The sequence below is a fragment of the Triticum urartu genome, chromosome 4 (assembly GCF_003073215.2).
Source record: "Triticum urartu cultivar G1812 chromosome 4, Tu2.1, whole genome shotgun sequence".
NCBI lineage: Eukaryota > Viridiplantae > Streptophyta > Magnoliopsida > Poales > Poaceae > Triticum > Triticum urartu.
In genome coordinates this window covers 492,846,873-492,871,276 of record NC_053025.1, presented here as the reverse complement: position 1 = coordinate 492,871,276, position 24,404 = coordinate 492,846,873, and the positions used below count along the sequence as shown (strand labels likewise).

Sequence of the window (24,404 nt, the reverse complement as noted above, 5' to 3'; positions counted from 1 at the left end):
TTTGTAACCGACCTTGTGTAAACCTAGCCCCCTCCGGTGTCTATATAAACCGGAGGGTTTTAGTCCTAGGACAACATACAATCATACCATAGGCTAGCTTCTAGGGTTTAGCCTCTCCGATCTCGTGGTAGATCAACTCTTGTAATACTCATATCATCAAGAATAGATCAAGCAGGACGTAGGGTTTTAGCTCCATCAAGAGGACCCGAACCTGGGTAAAACATCGTGTCCCCTGCCTCCTGTTACCATCCGCCTTAGACGCACAGTTCGGGACCCCCTACCCGAGATCCGCCGGTTTTGACACCGACATTGGTGCTTTCATTGAGAGTTCCTCTGTGTCGTCGCCGTTAGGCTTGATGGCTCCTACTATCATCGATAGCGATGCAGTCCAGGGTGAGACTTTTCTCCCCAGACAGATCTTTGTGTTCGGCGGCTTCGCACTGCGGGCCAATTCGCTTGGCCATCTAGAGTAGATCGAAAGTTACGCCCCTGGCCACCAGGTCAGGTTTGGAAGCTTAAATTACACGGCCGATATCCATGGAGACTTGATCTTTGACGGATTCGAGCCCCTACCTTGTGCGCCACGCGGTCACGATGAGTACAATTTAGCTCTACTATCGGACCGTATTCAGGAGATCGCACCGGCAGCCGCTCCGAGCCTCAATTCGGAGCCAGTTGTGCCATCCATGGACGGGTGGATAGACCCCTTCACGGAGGCCGTATCCTCAGCGGCGATTGAGCCGAATATCGACCGTACCCTTCATGAGAGCCGTGTTGCCAAACTGCCGGACCCTTCTCCGGCCACGGACTCCGAACCGCCTGCGCCCATTCCTATCGAATCCGATTGGGCGCCGATCATGGAGTTTACCTCCGCGGATATTTTTCAGCACTCTCCCTTCGGCGACATAATGAACTCACTAAGGTCTCTCTCCTTGTTAGGAGGATCCTGGCCGAACTATGTCCGGCAGGATTGGGATGCGGATGACGAAGAAATTCGTTGCCCACCCACCACCCACTTAGTAGCCACTGTCGATGACTTAACCGACATGCTCGACTTCGACTCCGAAGACATCGACGATATGGACGACGATGCGGGAGGCGAAGAGGAACCACTGCCCACAGGGCACTGGATGCCCACTTCATCACATGACATATACATGGTGGACACACCCAAACAAAATAACGACGAGGAACGGAAGGACGCAGCGAAGGGCGGTTCCCTCAAGAAGCAGTCAAAGCGGCGGCGTAAACGCCGCTCCAAATCCCTCCTCGGCAGAAATAACGATCATATAGACCCAGCGCTAGAACAGGGTGAACCATTGCCCGACCACGGCAACACAGAAAATCAAGCCGAACAACCCAACCCCGTCGAAGATAACAGTCCGGACGACATCACACCGGACAGGCGCCAGGAGCAACATAATGCCCACCAAAGGCTTGTTGCCACGGCGAGGAGTCTGAAAAAACAGAAGCAAAGGCTCAAGGCTGCACAAGACACACTCAAAATCAAATGGAGTGAAGTACTCAACACTGCAGCGAAATACGGCAGTAATCGCCACACCAAGAGCTATCCGAAGCGAAAGTTGCTACCTGAATTTGATGAGGAGGCCTTAGATCCTCCACAATTAAAAAATAAAACGGCCATCTAGTCGGATAGACGACCTCATAGCCAACATAAAGCGGCAAACGACGCCGCACATAAACCAGTACGCGATCCGCGCAAGGGCTCGCATCAAAAGGATGGCGCAACCAGATCCATCTAGGGACCACGCAGGCGCGCTCCAACATACAATGCAACACAACAAACATCCGAACACCACGGTATGCCCAAATACAAGGGTGCCACACACCCTCTATGTTTCACTGACGAGGTGTTGGACCATGAATTTCCAGAGGGATTCAAACCCGTAAACATTGAGGCGTACGACGGAACAACAGACCCTGTGGTCTAGATTGAGGACTACATCCTCCACATCCATATGGCTCGAGGAGATGATCTCCACGCCATCAAGTACTTACCCCTCAAGCTCAAAGGGCCAGCTCGGCACTGGCTTAAAAGCCTCCCCGAAAACTCCATCGGAAGCTGGGAAGAGCTCGAAGACGCCTTTCGGGCAAATTTTCAAGGGACATATGTCCGACCACCGGATGCAGACAATTTAAGTCATATAACTCAACAGCCCGGTGAGTCAGCCCGAAAATTTTGGAACAGGTTCCTCACTAAAAAGAACCAAATAGTTGACTGTCCGGACGCCAAAGCCTTAGCAGCTTTCAAGCATAGCGTTCGAGACGAATGGCTTGCCAGACACCTCGGTCAAGAAAAGCCGAGAACAATGGCAGCATTAACAAGCCTCATGACCCGTTTTTGCGCGGGCGAGGACAGCTGGTTAGCCCGATGCAGCACCAGCGACCCAAGTACATACGAAGTCAGGGATGGAAACGGGAAATCACGACGCAGCAAGAATAAGCGCCGGAACAAAGAAGGCAGCCCGAAGAGCACGGCGGTAAACGCCGGATTTAGAAGCTCTCGGCGAAGGCAGCAGAGGCCGCCCTCCAAAGGCAACAGAGACGAATTGTCCAGCCTAAACAAAATTCTGGACCAAATATGTCAGATCCACAGCACCCCGGATAAACCTGCAAATCATACCCACAAAGAATGTTGGGTCTTCAAACAGTCCGGCAAGCTCAACGCCGAACACAAGGGGCAGGATACACCAAGTGAAGACGAGGACGAGCCTCGCAAGCAAAGCACAGGGGAACAGAAGAAATTCCCACAAGAAGTCAAAACAGTCAACGTGTTACACACGATAAAAGGGAGAAACAAAGCGGCACCTTTAGAGGAACATGCCCCAAGGCCTATCACCACGGAGCTCCGCCACTGGTCGTCCCGATCGATCACCTTCGACCATCGGGATTACTCGGCAAGTATCCAACGGGCAGGATGGGTTGCCTTGGTATTAGATCCAATAATTGATGGATACCACTTCACCCGAGTCCTGATGGACGGCGGCAGCAGTTTAAATCTGATATATCAGGACACAGTCTGCAAAATGGGGATAGACCCAACAAAAATTTGTCGCAGCAATGCTACCTTTAAAGGAGTAACGCCAGGCCCGGAGGCTCTCTGCAGGGGCTCCCTGCTACTAGAGGTTATATTCGGCTTCCCCGATAACTCCCGCAGCAAAAATTTAACTTTCCACGTCGCTCCGTTCCAAAGTGGCTATCAAGCACTACTCGGACGCGAAGCTTTCGCTCGCTTTAACGCAATACCGCATTACACTTCCCTCAAGCTCAAGATGCTCGGTCCACGCGGCATCATTACAGTAAATGGAAATATTGAGCGCTCCTTGCGCACCAAAGACGGTGCGGCCGCCTTGGCCGCCGCACACTAAACGGCCTCACCAACTCAAGCATTTGACAGGTCGTTAAGACCACGGACACGGCTAGACGAGTCCGGCTCAGCTATATGTAATTAATACAGGTTTGATGGCTATACCCCTATTACAATACAAGGGGGTCAACGCGCGCGCAAAAGTGGCAATAAGGATCACCTTTACTCATTTTCAACCATATGTTGTTTATTTAGTATAACTTAACTTTTGCACGGCAACTTTTCAATTAAGTTCCTATCTTTTTCAGATGACCATCGTGCTACACCCGTCCAGGATACGGCACAACGGAGACACAGGCGCAGACGTGCAGCAGGGACCCGTTCCAAGGATTCTTTGTAGATTAAGACCCTGCGTAAACCTTTTTTACTGTCTCTTGTTGATTTACATCCCTCGGATTCTCAGTACAACCGAGAAGGATGCTGACGTCTTGGCATGTGTCCACACCAGAATAATGCACGTACCTGGACACCAGGGGCTTATTACAAAGGGTACTGTTTAGACCCGGTTTACACCATAAAGACCGAATACCTTAGGGAGTGTTCGGCGTCGCGAGTTTGTCCTTATATGCATCAGCTCCGAATCATGTCTTTGGTCAAATGTTGGGTTTGCCCGGCTCCTGTGTTTTGCTGCCTTACGTTCTGCTCTATCGGCTAAGGCGGCACCAGGAGAACTACCATGATTGTGCCCTGGTTCATCCGGACGAGCACCTCAGTAGAGAAAGCCAAAAACTGACTGTCATGATATAGCGTGAGACTGGTCAACCACTCGATGACTTATTGGAATCTTCGGGATTCCTCCGCATTAACGAAGGGCCGTTTCCCGGCCAGGCATGTACGCACCCCAAATCCGGATGAGTGCGGAGCCACCAGGGGCTATATAGTAGCCCCACTGTCAAACTCCTATGGCTAAGTGAAAGTGTTAAAGCATTATAGTCCGGTTGCCTAGTTCGCTGCGCTATCACCTCCTTATTAGGACCAAGACGATGGATTAAGTGTGAATACGCGTCTTCTATGAACACCCCCGCATTATATGCCTGGGGGTTGAAGCCGACGACTGAAATCTTTCAGGTTATATACATGTATACATAAACGGCCGCACAGGAGGCATCACAATACTTTCGGGCAAAAGTATAAATACAGCCTTGATAAATTCAACAAAATGTTGTTTTTACAATGGGAATACATGTCACTCGAACATAACATTCTTCGAGCACTGGGCCTCTATCGAACGAGCGCTCTCAAGAACTTCTTCAAAATAGTGCTCGGCAGCCACTCGGCCTATGGCCGAACCCTGCGCCGCGACAGTGGTGGCATCTATCTCCGCCCAGTATGTTTTGACACGGGCAAGGGCCATCCGTGAGCCTTCTATGCATGCCGACCTCTTCATTGCATTAATGTGTGGCACCGCACCAAGGAACTGCTGCACCAAGCTAAAAATAGTTGTTCGGCTTTGGCCTTTCCAGCCAAAGATTATCCATGACAGACCTCATGGCGAGTCCGGACAATCTATTGAGTTCGGCCCATTCGGCAAGCTGATCAGTCAATGGAAGCGGATGCTCTGGAACGTTAAATTGTGACCAGAACAGCTTGTCCACTTCACGATTTGTCTGATCTCGGAAGTATTCGGCCGCATCGACAGCGCTCGCCGCCAAGTCTAGATATGCGTTGGTCGAACTCCACAGCCGATCCAGAGGGGCATACCGCGGATCGCCGAATTTCCTCCGCAGCATAAAGGGCTTCCCAGCCACAATATCCCTGGCTTCACGCAGTTCCTCCTTCTTTGCTCGCATTGCAGAGCGGGTGTCTTTGGTCGCCATTGTGGCCTTTTCAAGGTCTGTAGCCTTCGCCCGGTTTTCTTCTTCAAGAAACTGGCAGCAGTCGGCAGTGTCTTTTAGCTTCACAGCCATTTTGGAAATTTTCTCTTTGCTCTCGCTATGCACGGCCTTCTCGGCTCTCAACTCTTCGGCCGCCTTCAACGCGGCCGCATTACTACTTCTTTCTTGCTCCTTGGCTCGGGCAAGCTCCGCCTGCAGGGCCTCCACGGTGGCAGCTCCATCTGCAGTCACAACATATTAAAGATACTGGCATCACGCTGCTCTTACTATGTGACATTCACTATAAATATCACCTACCCTGTGCCTCGTCAAGCCACTTGTTAACAAGCTCGATGTCGGCATCCGCCGCATCCAGTCGCCGTTTTAGTTCGGCAACCCCATCAGTCCGGCTAGCCACCGGAGCTTCAGACACCTGCACATAACGGCAGTCTGGTTATTACCTGGGACTACGATCCTCTGTTCGCCGCTATTCTCGACGACAACCAGAGTCTCAGGGGCTACTATCTACACAGGGCGCACCTAAAAATGTGCGGTACTACCACAAATGCATATCATTCCACGTACCTCAAAGCCCGTCAGTAGACTCATAAAGGCTTCATGCAACCCGTTTTCGGCGGACGAAATCCTTTCAATCACCGTACACATTAATGTACGATGCTCTTCTGAGATAGTCGCTCGCTCTAGCATACCCTTCAGTACGTCCGACCGCATACCAAGTGGTTTCGGACTCTTTTGATTGCTCTCTTCAAGAGCCAGATACTAAGGGCTTCGGGTGACCATGGGATTACCTTCTGACCTTGCCGGATCCGGAGAAACTCTCCATGATGACACTTCAAGGTCGCCTGCTTCTTGAGTCGGGGAGTCCGGGGGAGGCGTTTCGCTCTCCATCATCTCCGGAAGAAGATCCCCCGAAGACGAGCTCTATTGAGAAGGGCACAGATCCGAACTGCAAGATAAATGCCTCAGTTATCTTCCTTAGAAGTAAGGTACTATACCTTCACTATTAAATATTTTTTTACTTACAGCTCATTAGAGGGCTGATCCCCGCATGGACTTTGTGCGGCAAGAGCACCCTCCGAGGCAGGACCCTCTGGTGGAGTTTTCTTCTCCCGTTTGGAGACCTTGGTTTCCGGATCTTCAAAGGTGGTCCTTTTCCTCCCCCGAGGCGATGGAATGTCAGATTCTTCCCCTTGGTTATCCTCCCTCACGGAGGCGCTCGTTCCCTCGGTTGGAATAGGTAGCGGTGGAGGCCCGCTTTCGCCCCCTTTATTCTCCCCTTTGTCTTCCCTTGAGGGCACCGGGCAAGGTGCTGGCTCGAGCATGTTTTCCAGCACCGGATTGTCCAAGCCTTCGGGAAGGGGAGCCGAACACCGGATCATCTTCGCCTTTGTTATCCAGTCCTGGTCAAAGAGCGATTCTTCAGAATGATGTCATGATAAAAGAAAGACAGTGTGTTCGACTAGAGGATTGCTTACTTGGGCCGCGGTGCGGTTGCTGCTCGGGCCCACGTCCTCGGTGGTGTTTGGACACTCTATTTGGGGTCCGAAGAACGACTTGTACATCTCCTCGTGCGTCAGGCCGAGGAAATTCTGAATAGTGCGTGGTCCTTCTGGGTTGAATTCCCACAAGCGTAGGGGCCGGCGTTTGCAAGGCTGGACTTGACGAACCAGCATGACTTGCACTACCATAACCAAACTAAAATCTCCCTCAAAGAGATCCTGGATGCGGCTCTGCAGTATGGGCACATCCTTAGCTGGACCCCAGCTCAGCCCCCTGCTGATCCATGACATGAGTTGTGGTGGAGGGCCCGAGCGAAAGGCGGGGGAAGCTACCCACTTGGCACTTCTGGGAGCAGTGATGTAGAACCACTCCCGTTGCCATAATTCGGACACCTCTGGAAAGGAACCTTTTGGCCACGGAGCTCCAGCAATCTTGCTTATTAATGCACCCCCGCACGCTGCATACTGCCCCTCGACCGTCTTCGGCTTCACATCAAAGGTCTTGAGCCACAGGCCGAAGTGAGGGGTAATGCGGAGGAAGGCCTCACATACGACAATAAATGCTGAGATGTGGAGAAAGGAGTCTGGGGCTATATCGTGGAAATCAAGTCCGTAATAGAACATCAAACCCCTAACGAAGGGATCCAGAGTGAGGCCTAGTCCTTGGAGGAAGTGGGAGATGAACACGACGTCTTCATTGGGTTCAGGAGTAGGGACGACCTGCCCTCGGGCGGGCAGCCGATGTGAGACTTCGGCGGTCAGGTATCTTGCCTCCCTCAACTTCTTGATATCCTCTTCCGTGACGGAGGAGGGCATCCACCGGCCCTGGAGGCTGGATCCGGACATGATTGAAGGTCCGAAACACCTGACCTGGGCTTTGAGTGTTAGAACTCGAGGCGGGGGAAGGATTTGATTGAGCACGGGAGGAAAAAAGTAAAAGCCTTGACCCTTTATAAAGAGGGTGAATATCAAGCGTCCTCCTCATGGCCATTTGGGACTTGCCTAAAATCTAGGAGTCCTAGGCGCGGTTGGGTTACCCATGACCGTATTGATGAGAATCCCGTAATAAGGGGGACATGATCTTTGCTTTGACAAGACGTGTCAAGAAACTGGCTCGCGTTATGTGCGGGGCTAGTTAAAGAAAACCGGTTCGAATAATCACCGAGCCATGGCATGATGTCATGTTGCCAAAACGTGTCAGCAGATTAGATTTGTGGAAATATTATTCTCTCTACGGTGGTATGTGGAACTTATTTTGCAGGGTCGGACACTATCCTTTTATTCGAACTCTTCTGTGGTGTATCCGGAGGAGGAACCCGCCTTGCAATGCCGAAGACAACACTGCGTGCCGGACTCATCGTCATTGAAGCCTGGTTCAAGGGCTACTATGGGAGTCCTGGATTAGGGGGTCTCCGGACAGCCGGACTATATCCTTTGGCCGGACTGTTGGACTATGAAGATACAAGATTGAAGACTTCTTCTCGTGTCCGGATGGGACTCTACTTGGCGTGGAAGGCAAACTAGGCAGTATGGATATGGATATCTCCTCCTTTGTAACCGACCTTGTGTAACCCTAGCCCCCTCCGGTGTCTATATAAACCGGAGGGTTTTAGTCCGTAGGACAACATACAATCATACCATAGGTTAGCTTCTAGGGTTTAGCCTCTCCGATATCGTGGTAGATCAACTCTTGTAATACTCATATCATCAAGAATAAATCAAGCAGGACGTAGGGTTTTACCTCCATCAAGAGGGCCCGAACCTGGGTAAAACATCGTGTCCCCTGCCTCCTGTTACCATCCGCCTTAGATGCATAGTTCGGGACCCCCTACCCGAGATCCGCCAGTTTTGACACCGACACTGAGTGCTTCTACTGCAAAGGTACTGGTCACTGGAAGCGGAACTGCCCCAAGTATTTGGCGGATAAGAAGGATGGCAAAGTGAAAGGTATATTTGATATACATGTTATTGATGTGTACCTTACTAATGCTTGTAGTAGCGCCTAGGTATTTGATACTGGTTCTGTTGCTCACATTTGCAACTCAAAACAGGGGCTACGGATTAAACGAGGATTGGCTAAGGACGAGGTGACGAAGCGCGTGCGAAATGGTTCCAAAGTCGATGTGCTTGCCGTCGGCACTCTACCGTCGGGATTAGTTTTAGACCTAAATAATTTTTATTTGGTGCCAGCGTTGAGCATGAACATTATATCTGGATCTTGTTCGATGCGAGACGGTTATTCATTTAAATCAGAGAATAATGGTTGTTCTATTTATATGAGTGATATCTTTTATGGTCATGCACCCTTGATGAGTGGTCTATTTTTGTTGAATCTCGATAGTAGTGATACACATATTCATAATATTGAAGCCAAAAGATACAAGTTTAATAATGATAGTGCAACTTATTTGTGGCACTGCCATTTAGGTCATATTGGTGTAAAGCGCATGAAGAAACTCCATGCTGATGGGCTTTTGGAATCACTTGATTATGAATCACTTGATGCGTGCGAACCATGCCTCATGGGCAAGATGACGAAGACTCCGTTCTCCAGAACAATGGGGCGAGCAACTAACTTGGAAATAATACATACTGATGTATGCTCCGATGAGTGTTGAGGCTCGCGGCGGGTATCATCATTTTCTGACCTTCACAGATGATTTAAGTAGATATGGATATATCTACTTGATGAAACATAAGTCTGAAACATTTGAAAAGTTCAAAGAATTTCAGAGTGAAGTGGAAAATCATCGTAACAAAAAAATAAAGTTTCTACGATCTGATCGTGGAGGCGAATATTTGAGCTATGAGTTTGGTCTTCATTTGAAACAATGCGGAATAGTTTTGCAGCTCACGCCACCTGGAACACCATAGCATAATGGTGTGTCTGAACATCGTAACCGCACTCTATTAGATATGGTGCACTCTATGATGTCTCTTACTGATTTACCGCTATCGTTTTGGGGTTATGCTTTAGAGACGGTTGCATTCACGTTAAATAGGGCACCATCTAAATCCATTGAGATGACACCATATGAACCATGGTTTGGCAAGAAACCCAAATTCTCATTTCTTAAAGTTTGGGTCCACGATGCTTATGTGAAAAAGCTTCAACCTGATAAGCTCGAACCCAAATTGGAGAAATGTGTCTTCATAGGACACCCAAAGGAAACTGTTGGGTACACCTTCTATCACAGATCCGAAGGCAAGATATTCGTTGCTAAGAATGGATCCTTTCTAGAGAAGGAGTTTATCTCGAAAGAAGTGAGTGGGAGGAAAGTAGAACTTGATGAGGTAATTATACCTTCTCCCTTATTGGAAAGTAGTTCATCAAAGAAATCAGTTTCAGTGATTCCTACACCAATTAGTGAGGAAGCTAATGATGATGATCATGAAACTTCAGATCAAGTTACTACTGAACCTCGTAGGTCAATCAGAGTAAGATCTGCACCAGAGTGGTACGGTAATCCTATTCTGGAGGTCATGTTACTTGACCATGACGAACCTACGAACTATAAGGAAGCGATGATGAGCCCAAATTCTGCGAAATGGCTTGAAGCCATGAAATCTAAGATGGGATCCATGTATGAGAACGAAGTGTGGACTTTGGTTGACTTGCCCGATGATCGACAAGCAATAGAGAATAAATGGATCTTCAAGAAGAAGACTGACGCTGACGGTAATGTTACTGTCTACAAAGCTCGACTTGTTGTGAAAGGTTTTCAACAAGTTCAAGGAGTTGACTACGATGAGACTTTCTCACCTGTAGCGATGCTTAAGTCTGTCTGAATCATGTTAGCAATTGCCGCATTTTATGATTATGAAATTAGGCAAATGGATGTCAAAACTGCATTCCTTAATGGATATCTTAAAGAAGAGTTGTATATGATGCAACCAGAAGGTTTTGTCAATCCTAAAGGTGCTAACAAAGTGTGCAAGCTCTGGCGATCCATTTATGGACTGGTGCAAGCCTCTCGGAGTTGGAATATATGCTTTGATAGTGTGATCAAAGCATATGGTTTTATACAGACTTTTAGAGAAGCCTGTATTTACAATAAAGTAAGTGGGAGCTCTGTAGCATTTCTAATATTATATGTGGATGACATATTGTTGATAGGAAATAATACAGAATTTCTAGATAGCATAAAAGGATACTTGAATAAGAATTTTTCAATGAAAGACCTCGGTGAGGCTGCTTATATATTGGGCATCAAAATCTATAGAGATAGATCAAGACGCTTAATTGGACTTTCACAAAGCACATACCTTGATAAAGTTTTGAAGAAGTTCAAAATGGATCAGTCAAAGAAATGGTTCTTGCATGTATTACAAGGTGTGAAATTGAGTCAGACTCAATACCCGACCACTGCAGAACATAGAGAGAAAATAAAAGTCATTCCCTATGCCTCAGCCATAGGTTCTATCATGTATGCAATGCTGTGTACCAGACCTGATGTGTGCCTTGCTATAAGTTTAGCAGGGAGGTACCAAAGTAATCCAGGAATGGATCACTGGACAACGGTCAAGAACATCCTGAAATACCTGGAAAGGACTAAGGATATGTTTCTCGTTTATGCAGGTGACAAAGAGCTCGTCGTAAACGGTTATGTCGATGCAAGCTTGGACACTGATACGGATGACTCTAAGTCACAAACCGAATATGTATTTATATTGAATGGTGGAGCTGTCAGTTGGTGCAGTTCCAAGCAGAGCGTCGTGGGGGGATCTACGTGTGAAGCGGAGTACATAGCTGCTTTGGAAGCAGCAAATGAAGGAGTCTGGATGAAGGAGTTCATATCCGATCTAGGTGTAATACCTAGTGCATCGGGTCCCATGAAAATCTTTTGTGACAATACTGGAGCAATTGCCTTGGCAAAGGAATCCAGATTTCACAAGAGAACCAAACACATCAAGAGACGCTTCAATTCCATCCGCGACCAAGTCAAGGAGGGAGGCATAGAGATTTGCAAGATACACACGGATCTAAAAATTGCAGACCCGTTGACTAAGCCTCTCTCATGAGCAAAACATGATCAGCACCAAGACTCCATGGGTGTTAGAATCATTACTATGTAATCTAGATTATTGACTCTAGTGCAAGTGGGAGACCGGAGGAAATATGCCCTAGAGGCAATAATAAAGTTGTTATTTATATTTCCTTATATCATGATAAATGTTTATTATTCATCCTAGAATTGTATTAACCGAAAACTTAGTACATGTGTGAATACATAGACAAACAGAGTGTCCCTAGTATGCCTCTACTAGACTAGCTAATTAATCAAAGATGGTTAAGTTTCCTAACCATAGACATGTGTTTCATTTGATGAACGGGATCACATCATTAGAGAATGATGTGATGGACAAGACCCATCTGTTAGCTTAGCATAATGATTGTTTAGTTTTATTGCTATTGCTTTCTTCATGACTTATACATGTTCCTCTGACTATGAGATTATGCAACTCCCGAATACCGGAGGAACACCTTGTGTGCTATCAAACGTCACAACGTAACTGGGTGATTATAAAGATGCTCTACAGGTGTCTCCGATGGTGTTTGTTGAGTTGTCATAGATCAAGATTAGGATTTGTCACTCCGTGTATCGGAGAGGTATCTCTGGGCCCTCTCGGTAATGCTCATCACTATAAGCCTTGCAAGCAATGTGACTAATGAGTTAGTTGCGGGATGATGCATTATGGAATGAGTATAGAGACTTGCCTATAACGAGATTGAACTAGGTATGATGATACCGACGATCGAATCTCGGGCAAGTATCATACCGATGATAAAGGGAACAACGTATGTTGTTATGCGGTTTAACCGATAAAGATCTTCATAGAATATGTAGGATCCAATATGAGCATCCAGGTTCCGCTATTGGTTATTGACCGAAGATGTGTCTCGGTCATGTCTACATAGTTCTTGAACCCGTAGGGTCCGCATGCTTAACGTTCGATGACGAATTGTATTATGAGTTATGTGATTTGATGACCGAAGTTTGTTCGGAGTCCCGGCTGAGATCACGGACATGACAAGGAGTCTCTAAATGTTTGAGAGGTAAAGATTCATATATTGGGAGTTTGCATTCGGACACCTGAATGGTTCAAGATGTTTCAGATGAGTTTCGGAGTACCGGGGGTTACCGGAACCCCCCCCCCCCCAAGAAGTTAATGGCCCAACATGGGCCTTAGTGGAGAAGAGAGAGGGCCAGCCAGGAGGTGGCACGCGTCCCCCCTTGCCAATCCGAATTGCACAAGGGGTGGGGAAGGCGCCCCCCCCCCTCCCTCTCCTACTCCTTCTCTCTTTCCCCCTTTTGCTACTCCAGAAAAGGAAAAAGGAGAGGGAATCCAACTAGGACTAGGGAGTCATAGTAGAACTCCCCACACCTGGCGCACCTCCTCCCTGGCCGCCGGCCTCCCCCCTCCTTTATATACATGGGAGGGGGCACCCCAAAGGCACAGAAAGTCTTCTCTTAGCCGTGTCTGGTGCCCCCCTCCACAGTTACACACCTCGGTCATATCGTTGTAGTACTTAGGCCAAGCCCTATGTTGGTAACTTCATCATCACTATCAACACGCCGTCGTGCTGACGAAACTCTCCCTCGTCCTCAACTGGATCAAGAGCTCGAGGGATGTCATCGTGTTGAACGTGTGCTGAACACGGAGGTGCCGTGCGTTTAGTGCTATGATCGGTTGGATCACGAAGACGTTCGACTACATCAACCGTGTTACTAAACGCTCCCGCTTTCGGTCTACGAGGGTACGTGGACACACTCTCCCCTCTCATTGCTATGCATCTCCTAGATAGATCTTGCGTGATCGTAGGAAATTTTTTGAAATACTGCGTTCCCAGCACGTAGGTTTCACTAGTGGCTTCTCTCGAGAAAAATAGCAAACGGTGGGTGAATAAATTACTGTTGGGCAATTGATATTACTTCAAATACTCATGACGATATCCAGGCAATGATCATTATATAGGCATCACGTCCAAGATTAGTAGACCAACTCCTGCCTGCATCTACTACTATTACTCCACACATCAACCGCTATCCAGCATGCATCTAGTGTATTAAGTTCATGGCGAAATGGAGTAATTCAACAAGAACGATGACATGATGTAGACAAGATCTATTTATGTAGAAATAGACCCCATCGTTTTATCGTTAGTACCAACGATACATACGTGTCAGTTCCCCTTCTGTCACTGGGATCAAGCACCGTAAGATCGAACCCACTACAAAGCACCTCTTCCCGTTGCATGATACATAGATCAAGTTGGACAAACAAAACCCAAATATCAGAGAAGAAATACGAGGCTATATGCAATCATGCATATAAGAAATCAAAGAAACTCAAATAACTTTCATGAATAAAAAGAGATAGATCTGATCATAAACTCAAAGTTCATCAGATCCCAACAAACACACCGCAAAAGAGTTACATCATATGGATCTCCAAGAGACCATTGTATTGAGAATCAAACGAGAGAGAGGAACCCATCTAGCTACTAACTATGGACCCGAAGGTCTACAAAGAACTAGCCATGCATCATTGGAGAGGCATCAATGGAAGTGGTGAACTCCTCCGTGATGGTGTCTAGATTGGATCTGGTGATTCTAGACTTTGCAGCAGCTATATTGATTTTCGTCGACTCCCATAGGGTTTCTGGAATATTGGGGTATTTATGGAATAAAGAGGCGATCCGGGGGGCACCCGAGGTGGGTACAACCCACCAGGGCGTGCCTGGGCCCCTAGGCGCGCCCTGGTGGGTTGTGCTCCCCTCAGAGCACCCCCAGGCGCTTCTCCGGCCCATTGGGTGTCTTCTGGTCCAAAAAATTCCACAAAAAGTTTCGTTGCGTTTGGCTCCGTTTGGTATTGATTATCTGCAATGTAAAAAACATGCAAAAAACGGCAATTGGCACTTGGCACTATGTCAATAGGTTAGTACCAAAAATGATATAAAATGATTATAAAACATCAAGTTTGATAATATAATAGCATGGAACAATCAAAAATTATAGATACGTTGGAGACGTATCACCCGCTAACTTTTGACCAAGTCAAGTGGGTCGGCCTTTTTAACCTAAATGGGCCACCTATCAACGTTTCATAGGATCATCTCCTCCATTGGTTGGATGACATCTATCGCAATGCATAGCTGACACGTGGTACCATTGGCGAATGAGAAATTAACACGTGGGAAATTGTCATTGATTGTGGCTGTTAACGGGTATCAGATCTAAAACCGGCTCCTGGTAGCTTAAGGCGACCTGTTATGGTGGTTTCCATGTGTCATTTACCCTTGACGAAACCACTTCCCTAACATTCCATTTATTATCACAGAAGTGAACACTTCTGTGATGATAAATGGATTATTGTGATGGAACACTTCTGCGACGGAACATGTATGACTATCTTGATTCTGTCATAAAATCGTCATGGATATACATGTGTGACAGAAAACGTGGCCTACTATGACAAACATGTATTATCACGTAAGTATCTTTTTGTAGTGCATGGTGCAGCTTGATTTCCATATCCAAGTAAACGCAGAATCTGCATGTACCTCGGAGAAGCAATGGTTATATAATTTATTTGCTCTGAATTCAGGCGCTCCCCAAACACAACACCAAGAGTCCTTGATAATACTTCTAGGATTAAGGTGGCTAGTGACACGCTAGAAGTCTTCAACCTCTGTCCTGGCTTCCGTGGACAGCGGCAAGTGAAATACCCCATATTTGGGCAGGGATGGGCTCCCTGTCGGCATGTCTGCAGCCCACGGCAAAGCGAGTCCTAGGCCTTCCTGGCCACGACCCCCACCCCAGGCCGACTACATCCGTCGACGCGAGATGGTGAGGCCCTTGGCGGTAGCACATGGATCTTGGACTAAGGAAATGCTCCTCGGTCCATAGCGCCATGAGGGCCTCTTGGACGGAGGAGAGAGCCCTCCCCCCCCCATGCCTACCACATGGGAGGTGGGACTTAGCCTAGCGGTGCTGGCAATAGTTGCGAGGGTGGGAGCAGGGAGAAGGGAAGACCGATGGACATACGCGGGAGTCGCCTCTCGAGGGAGGGAGGGCGAATCGGGGGCATGGAGGCGTGAGATTTGTCATACAAGGATATATTAGTCTAGGAGGATTACCACATAGATTGGCATTCAACTAAATATTTGTTAACTTGCTTCTTAAGCCATGACTAGAGAATACTCCTTTTTTATTCTAAAACCGGCTACTAATGTAGCATCCACGTTAAGCTACGTAACCCTAAAAAGAATAGTCATTCAATTATATCAACAACCTATCAAGTCCATTAGATCTTGGCGGTCAGTGCAAGATAGCTCAATTGGTAGAAAAGTGAGTTTAGAGTGATTCAGAAAAATCATATTGAAATAAAGCAAGACTTTCTAGTAATCCTAGAATCACGTCTGACCTTGTTTGTTGATTGAGTAAAAAAGGGATATATGGAGTCTGTTCTCTTCCTCTATGCATCTCCCTTATGGGACATAATCTATATCAAGTTCCCCGTTGCACTCCACAAGTTCGCCAAGGGATGCGTCTTTTCATGAAGAGACACACCCCTTGGTGAAAAGATGTCTATTAATGAAAAGACAGTCTATTTGATAAAATGACATCTCTTTGTGGAAAGATATACCACACAAGAATGAAAAGAAGCACACCGATTGCAAGATTAACACATTACAAAATTCATTTTGTAACTTCCCAAATGATGCGGCCATTGAAATTTATTTTTTTATAGAAAAGGAGGATGACCCCGGCCTCTGCATCTAGGCGATGCATACGGCCACTTTATTAATTATTCTCACAAGACCTTATAAAGTTATACAACAGTAAGACTAAAGCTGCCGTCTAAGCAACAAACTATCGTTACACCTATCCAGTTGATGAAGGGGCGCAAATAGCCTGGCCTAATACCAAACAGACATCGCAGCCAAGCCTAACATCTAAGACCTGAGACCCCAACCTAGCCACTTGCCGGGTCTGGGGCACACACTGGTCCGCGTGCTCTCAGAGGCCGCCGCCGCCAACTGCCACCGCTCCATCTTCAGAACTGTACTGATGTATCAACCTTGCTCGGTCCAGTTACCGTCGATGCCACCATGGCGCCCAACGGCACCTCCTCCCTGCGCGCAAACAGCTGTACACGTCGCGGTCGCCACTGATACACCTCAGCGTCATGCTGCCACGTACCACCAGCCGGCACAGCTTGAAGCCCTTGGAGGATCTGTCGTGCGTAGCACCTGCCGACCAGGCATGACCAAGCGTAGCACCTATCGGTCAGGCAAGACGAAGCCGTTCCACCTCCTGCCTCTGACTTCCAGCGCTACTCCACAAAACGACGCTACCAAGAGAGAAATGACACCGCAGTGCTGCCATCATCCGTCCTGGAACACCAGATCCTAGGGTTTCCCCCGGAGTAATATGAGTGGGTAGACGGTAGTCACATGACGATGCCTTCATCAAGGTAACGATGTGGAACACCGCCATCGCCCGCCGTCGGCTCAGTTTTCACCGGCAACTACGTCTCCCCGACTCGCAGCTGGTGCCAGATGACGGATCCCAAGATCCGAGCACCCGGCCTCAGGCCGACCACCTCTGGCAGAAGAGATGACCACCACCGCTGGCTGCACCGGTCAGAACAGATCTGATCGGAGGTGCCGCTGACGAGACCACCAGGCCCTCCACGTCGTCGTCGCCGATCTGAAGGCAGCATGCACGCCACCGTAGCCGCCGCCACTCGAAGGGCCATCCGCAGCGCCCGCAGCCCTGGCCTCCGCCGCACCAAGTCGTCACCGTCCGAGGATGGGCCGGCCTCCAACCGCCTGCCGCCATCCGCCGCATCACAGATCCCAGATCGGTCGCGCCACCACACGCCTTGGGGTCTGCCCCACCCCGGAGACGCGCGTAGAGATGGTAATGGGTAGGGTATGGGCGGGTACAACCTCCTTCTACCCAAACCCATACCCATAGAAACTTTTTATACCCACCCACTTCAATACCCATGGGTATAAACTGACACCCATGCCCATACCCATCGGGTATCCTATACCCAATGGGTATTATCCATTGGGTACAATATATAGCATTCAAATTCTTAAGAGGTAGAGAAATGAGTTCAAAATTCAAGTGATCATGGTAGAGTAGTATAGCACGTATGTGGCCTCCTCCAATGGGTGGCCTCTTGGAGGCATCAGGGGAGTATGAGCAGCGATTGGTGGAAGGCCGACGTAGTGGAAGGCGGTGGTGGGAATTGGGGATCGCTGAATCGAGTGCTCGACAAGAGTCTGGTAGCGAAGAGTCGATATTTCATCTTTTTGAGGAGTCACATAGGATGTATGAGGAGTGGCGAGCAGGTGATTATGAGCCTATGAGCTATGACTTGTTTAAGGAATACAAGATTTAGGGTTGGACCATATGAGTTGGATGTTAACCCCACATGTTATTGGAGTTATTTTCATTTATTAATTTTTTCCTGGGTATCCATTGGGTTACCCATGGACACAATTTCTTACCCATACCCTACCCATATATTTTGTGGGTATGGGTACCCATTACCCGTGGGTCAAAAATCTCTTCAAGTCTTGCCCATGCCCATTGTTTTCGGGTAGGGTGTCATCCCCACGCGCGAGAGAGGAGATCCCCCGCCACCGCCATCGGCCTCCAGGCTAAGTCCGGCGGCGTCTTCCGGCGGCGGCGGAGGGAGGGGAGGAGGGAGTTTGTGACGGCGGCGGCTAGGTTTTTGGCCATTCGGGTCGCCCTAGGGGAGGACGACGCGGGCATCTAAACTTGATTGCGTCAAATATCACACAAGGATGAAAAGAAGCACACCGATTGCAAGATTAACACATTACAAAATTCATTTTCTAACTTTCCAAATGATGCGGCCATTGAAATTCATTTAATGTACCAAAATTTAACATTTCAATTTGTTTATATACACTTAAAAAATTGAACTCTACAACCCCATGCATAAAAAATATAAATTATATTTAAATATCTCTAAATAAACTCACGGAAAGATCAAATAATACCCGCAACAAAGCACGGGCTTTACACTATTACTACTTGGGTATTACAAATGGCATGATGCACACACGGACTATTGGTGATAAAACCCCTCATGCTACGTTTTCTTTCTTTTGCCTTGCATTTATGTCGATGTTTTTTTTTGAATCGGGCATCATCCCTTTCCATTACTTGACATAACTTGACATAACGGAAATACAAAATAGTTTGTCCGGGCTGCAACTATCCAGAAAACTAGAAAGGGGAATGCGAGTTCAACGCATCTGTGGGAAACCCACTGCAAGCACTCGTCATCGAGCAGCCTGCCGCAGGGCGAAAACCCACAGACACCAAATATCAATATATGTCGATGTTATCAGTGTTACGCTGGCTCTGTTGTTTAACTGTGTGATCAATGGTGGAGAATCTCAGGACTATGAAATTCGTGGATGACCCTAGCCCTGTGGCTACCACCAAAGCTCGAACCCAGGGGGCAGCAGAACGCCCTGAGATCGTTTCAAGCCTGGAACGAGGCGCCACAGCGCCGCCGAAAAGGGTGCGCACTTGCACGTACGGCGACGCCAGCGGCAGCTTTCGGGGGAGAATTCATTCCAAGTAAGCGTACTCTTCCCGCATCGCCCCGGCCGGCCGGCTCCTCCTCCTCTTCCCCGTTCCAGCGTTTCTCCTCCACGAAAAACACAACAAAGAAATGGAAAAGCCAACGAGGGGCATACATTCCCGTTGACACAACGAATCTCTCTTCCCTCCTCTTTCCCCTCCGCCCAGCACGAGACCAGCAAATATTCGCGCCCCCGGCCGTGCACCCGCCGCTAATGCGCCATCAACTGGCGCCAGCCAGCCAGCCATCGCCGAAGATAATTTCCTAAAGCCGACGGCCGGGATCGCGCCCTTGGTTTGCTTTTATGCGGAGGAGAGGAGGGGAGGGCGAGGCCGAGATGCCGTCCGTGAGGTGTGGGCGGCCGGCCGCCCTTCGCTTCACCCTCAATCCTTTCCTTTCTGTCGCGGCCAACTCCACCACCACCACCACATAGCTTTATTCTCCAAGAACTTAAGCCCCCCTCTCCCCCTCCCTCCTCCTCCGTCCATTCCAGCTCCTCTTGCTTCTCGATCCTCCTCCCCTTCCCCTGCTCCCCGCAAACATCGTGATCGCCGCCGTTGTTCTTGCCACCTGAAAGTTCCCCGCTGTTATTCCTCGGCGGCTGTCAGCCCGGCGCGTCGCGTGCATATATATGCCGGGTTGGAACGCCGGTGGTTCCTCAGTAGATGGCCTACCCCTCGAGGGCTGCTTATAATCAGTGTGGCCACGGTAATCGAAACTCTCTGCTCCTCTGTGTCCCCTCTTCTATTTTCAGTAATTACCGTTGCCGTACGTGCATGGCTGCTCGTAGATTTTACGTACTTCGGCGGCACCAGCCGTCGTTCTCCCTGCCCTTGTCTTGTCTCGCTAGAGGTTAACTTTTGATTGCTGACTTTCGATCTGAACCGTGGGTTCGTTTCAACTTTTAGATTAGAGAACGCAGAGTGAACTGTCGGCGATCCATTTAACAACATGTATAGGTGCAGGACAAAAGGAAGCGAGTTGAGAAAAGGCGAGATGGTTTTCAGCTATATCTTTCTGTGAAACGTAAAACGACAATCAGTTTAGTCTATGTCTGCAGTCTATCCCTTTCATAGCAAACTTCGATTGATTTACCGGTCGATCGATGTGTCGGCTAACGAACCACTTTGTTTATGCACTTGTTGTATTTTGAGGCTGATATCCATTAGACCGGTCACATCGTGTGCAGTGCAACCCGTGCCAATGGCGTGGAGCAAATTGTGTTGCAATCAATCAATGTAGGAAAGCCTTTCAATCAACATTTTCTAACAGTCACGCATGCTATATTCACAAGAGGGAAAGTTAGACTGAAACTGACTCTTATAATCCAGGATAAAGTGAGGTCCACCAAGATAGTGACTGAACCTGACCCTGATTGCGCCTGCGTTGCTGTTGGTGACTGAACCGGTGCTAGAACTGAAAAAAGGAAGATATATAACTGTGATTAGCACGGCGTAGTGGCGGCCATGTTAGCGACCCAAGCAATTTCCTGTGGTGTTCTGTCCCTGTGTTTCTTGATCCTGTTCAATGCAGGTATTCTGTATTCGTCATCTGGCCTTTTGCAATGATATTCCAATTAAGCGCCTTATTATAACAATAATAAAAAGGAAAAAAACTGCAGTTAAGATTTGATTTGAGTGGATTTCCATGGTGCCGAACAAGAACAGTTGCTGTAGTCTGTACATCACATAGTGACTGAAATTCAATATACATATAACTGTGAGTGTCGGCTCATGAAGGTTCAGAGCTGCTCATGAAAGTTCTAAAGCTTCTGTGTGACCATAGTCACTCCAAACTTTCACCTGACAGGGATTAGTTGGTAGGACGTTGCTCTCCACTATTCAGTTGAGCCACTTGCTTGAAATCCTGCTGACATTTCGCTTGGCCTATTTGATGCTAACGTAACATTGCTGCACACAGAAAGAAGATCCAGCTTCATGAAGTGGCTCTGCAATTTCCTCAAGGGGACGAAGCCCGTGGAGTCGAACCACCGGCGGCGGCCTCGGGTGACCGCAGGAGAAGAGAGCTCGCTCTGGCAACAAGAACCGGTCAGGCCAAAGGTGCTGATACCCTCTCCTTGCCAGAGTCCGCCATTTTTCTTTCATATCCTCCTGAAATTCCATTGCATGAGTCGCATTCAATTCACCCCCACATTTTTAGCACTTCATGTTACCATATTTTGTGCAATCATCGAACAATTAGCTGCTTAAGCCCTTGTTTTTTTTTTACTATTTCCAGAGGGAGGATCCACCTAGACATGACAATGAAGAATTGGACCGTCAGATTGCACTCTCTCTCGCAGAGGAAGCCAAACGTACTAAAGGTACACATATACAGCATTTAACCCTGTTCGTCATGCCTTTCTGGTTAAAAATCTGTTAGCGGTGCTTGATTTCGGTTGAATTCCAATGCAGAGCGAAACCATAACAAGGGAGAGAACGATGAAGACCTGGCCAAGGCAATGCAGGACAGTCTGAACATGAATCCTTACATGCCACACAATCCCTATGCCCCCTCCCAGGCCTTGCCTAGAGGGCAAAGGTTAGCTACATACCTTTGTTCGTCGCCTTTCCTCCAATGCCCCTGAACGAGCTAGTGTGTAAAGAAGCTATGTACATCCTGCAGGGTCTGTGGTGGCTGCAAGCATGAGGTAGGACATGGCCATTACTTGAGCTGCATGGGAATGTACTGGCATCCTCAATGCTTCCGTTGCTCTTCCTGCACACACCCTATCCGCGAGACCGAGGTAACATTCCTACACTCCCTTAAACCTTAAGAGTTTCGGCAGGAATTGAACTGTTTCTGTTGAAATTCTTGTATTACAGACAATTCTTTAAACTGTATTCAGGTGTCTTAGAAAATAGAAAGTAACTGTCACCCTTTATCTTTGTGTTTCCCAGTTCACCTTGCTAGGCGCAGAGCCATACCACAAGTTGTGCTACAAGGAGCTACACCACCCGAAATGTGATGTCTGCCTTCAATTTGTAAGACTCTTCTCTGAATGAACTCCGTCTGACAAAGAGCTAGAACTGATGTTTGGATTAGCATGTAACTTGATTTTTGTGTGCGTGCATTTCTGCAGATTGCGACGAACAGGACGGGCTTGATAGAGTACAGAGCCCATCCATTCTGGGGCCAGAAGTATTGCCCCTCACATGAGCTTGACCGCACACCTCGTTGCTGTAGCTGCGAGAAAATGGAGGTACAAATTTTCCCTTCTGCTTTTCCATCAATTTTCAGGAGATGAATGCTTGGGGTGCCAGTTATATAACTGTGCTGCAAAACATCCGCAGCGTTCATGCTGATGCTCCTGCATTTTAATTTCCTTGAATTGCCTCTCCAACCACGAAACTTTGTTATGCAAATTCTGCAGCCAAGGAACACAAAATATATGTCGCTGGGAGACGGGCGCAGTTTGTGCATGGAATGCCTGGATTCTGCGGTCATGGACACGGGTGAATGCCAGCCCCTGTACCACTCCATCAGAGACTACTACGAAGGGATGAACATGAAACTCGACCAGCAGATACCCATGCTCCTGGTTGAGCGGCAAGCGCTCAACGAAGCAATGGAAGGGGAGTGCAAAGTGAGTTCTTATGTTCAGTTAATTGGTCGAAGCAAATCAACGCGTAATCTTCACAAATGTTAATGATCATCTCATTCTGCAGGGTCCTCACCACATGCCTGAAACAAGAGGCCTATGTCTGTCGGAAGAGCAGACTGTGAGCAGTGTAAGTACAACCTCTCAGCCTAAATTGACTTTCAGGGGTCAAATTATCCAGTAGATGATTCTTTTTGACCCTCTGCGGCTTGGCTTCTCAGATACTTAGAAGGCCCAGGATTGGTGGACATAGGTTACTAGATATGAGAACCCAGCCACAAAAGCTGACTCGCAGATGTGAGGTCACTGCAATTCTTGTCTTGTATGGACTCCCCAGGTCAGTTCATTCTTCACTGAGATCAGAACCAAATGGTGGAGTTCTTTGTCATTCTATGACTGGTGCATCATTTGTATGAAATCAAAATATTCTCCACATAATTGCAGGCTACTAACTGGCTCCATCCTTGCCCATGAATTGATGCACGGGTGGTTGCGCCTCAAAGGTACGTGTACAAACAACTTGTGCTGACTGAACCTTCTACGGCCATATTTCTATAATAATCTGATCTGAGTTATGATTGTTCGATTAATGGCACCTTCAGGTTACCGAAACCTAAGCCCAGAGGTTGAGGAGGGTATATGCCAAGTCATGTCTTACTTGTGGCTCGAGTCGGAGATTCTTCCAGCTTCTACAAGACACACTCAACCTTCAACCTCTTATGCTTCATCCTCGTCGTCTTCCTCATATCGACCACCATCATCCAAGAAGGGTGGCATATCTCACACCGAGAAGAAGCTTGGCGAGTTCTTCATGCATCAGATTGCCAATGACACCTCAACAGCATATGGTGACGGATTCAGAACTGCCTATAAAGCTGTCAACAAGTATGGCCTTCGCCAGACACTGAACCATATACGTTTAACTGGAGGTTTTCCTGTGTAACACAAGAAAACACCATGTCCATATCGGAGAAATGCAGAGATCATGTGCACATACATAGGGAGATGAATGTGCTACAGAAGAAGGGTTCGGATTTCAGTGACCTTGCATTTTCAGAGGGGTCATTCAGAGTGAATCAGGAAAGGAACTGCATTTGCTCGAAGTAACAGGATGGAAGGTGTAATAAGATGGCATAAGAAATACCAATGTAACTAGCAGCATTGCCAATGCTAATGTATTGAGGTATTTATGTATGTATATGTGTAAAGTCAAGTTGTCTATTATTGCATATAAGCATGGGCACCGATCAGGCGAAGTGCAAAGAAAAGAAAATCGTAAGTATCCTAAGTAAGCATACCTATAGAAAAACCATTAACCTCGAATCCTACGCATCTTAAGAAGGCTTCACTAACCTATCCATTAGCACCAATCAGTGCCTTCACATTATTTAGCCAGTTCTTAATTTAGCCAGTTCTTAAGTGCAAGTCAGAAATGGAAC

General features: G+C 47.8%; 1 protein-coding gene across 1 annotated transcript; it reads left to right on the top strand.

The window, feature by feature from the left end:
* Positions 1 to 19,531: 19,531 nt before the first annotated feature.
* LOC125552232 (protein DA1-related 2) lies at positions 19,532 to 24,189 on the top strand. Its single transcript, XM_048715719.1, has 12 exons — positions 19,532 to 20,072; positions 21,285 to 21,424; positions 21,603 to 21,687; positions 21,779 to 21,905; positions 21,990 to 22,110; positions 22,265 to 22,348; positions 22,447 to 22,566; positions 22,738 to 22,950; positions 23,033 to 23,095; positions 23,187 to 23,302; positions 23,410 to 23,468; positions 23,568 to 24,189. Exons 1-12 carry the CDS (start codon positions 20,030 to 20,032, stop codon positions 23,906 to 23,908), a joined length of 1,512 nt encoding a protein of 503 aa, XP_048571676.1. The 5' UTR covers positions 19,532 to 20,029; the 3' UTR covers positions 23,909 to 24,189.
* The last annotated feature ends 215 nt before the right edge of the window (positions 24,190 to 24,404 follow it).

What these genes read in the sequence shown, in the direction of transcription:
- LOC125552232 (XM_048715719.1), top strand. Translation starts at nt 20,030, where the DNA reads ATGGCCTACCCCTCGAGGGCTGCTTATAATCAGTGTGGCCACG. An exon ending in AAGAACCGGTCAGGCCAAAG is followed by an intron (nt 21,425 to 21,602) that starts GTGCTGATACCC and finishes TACTATTTCCAG; the next exon opens with AGGGAGGATCCACCTAGACA. An exon ending in GTGATGTCTGCCTTCAATTT is followed by an intron (nt 22,349 to 22,446) that starts GTAAGACTCTTC and finishes GCATTTCTGCAG; the next exon opens with ATTGCGACGAACAGGACGGG.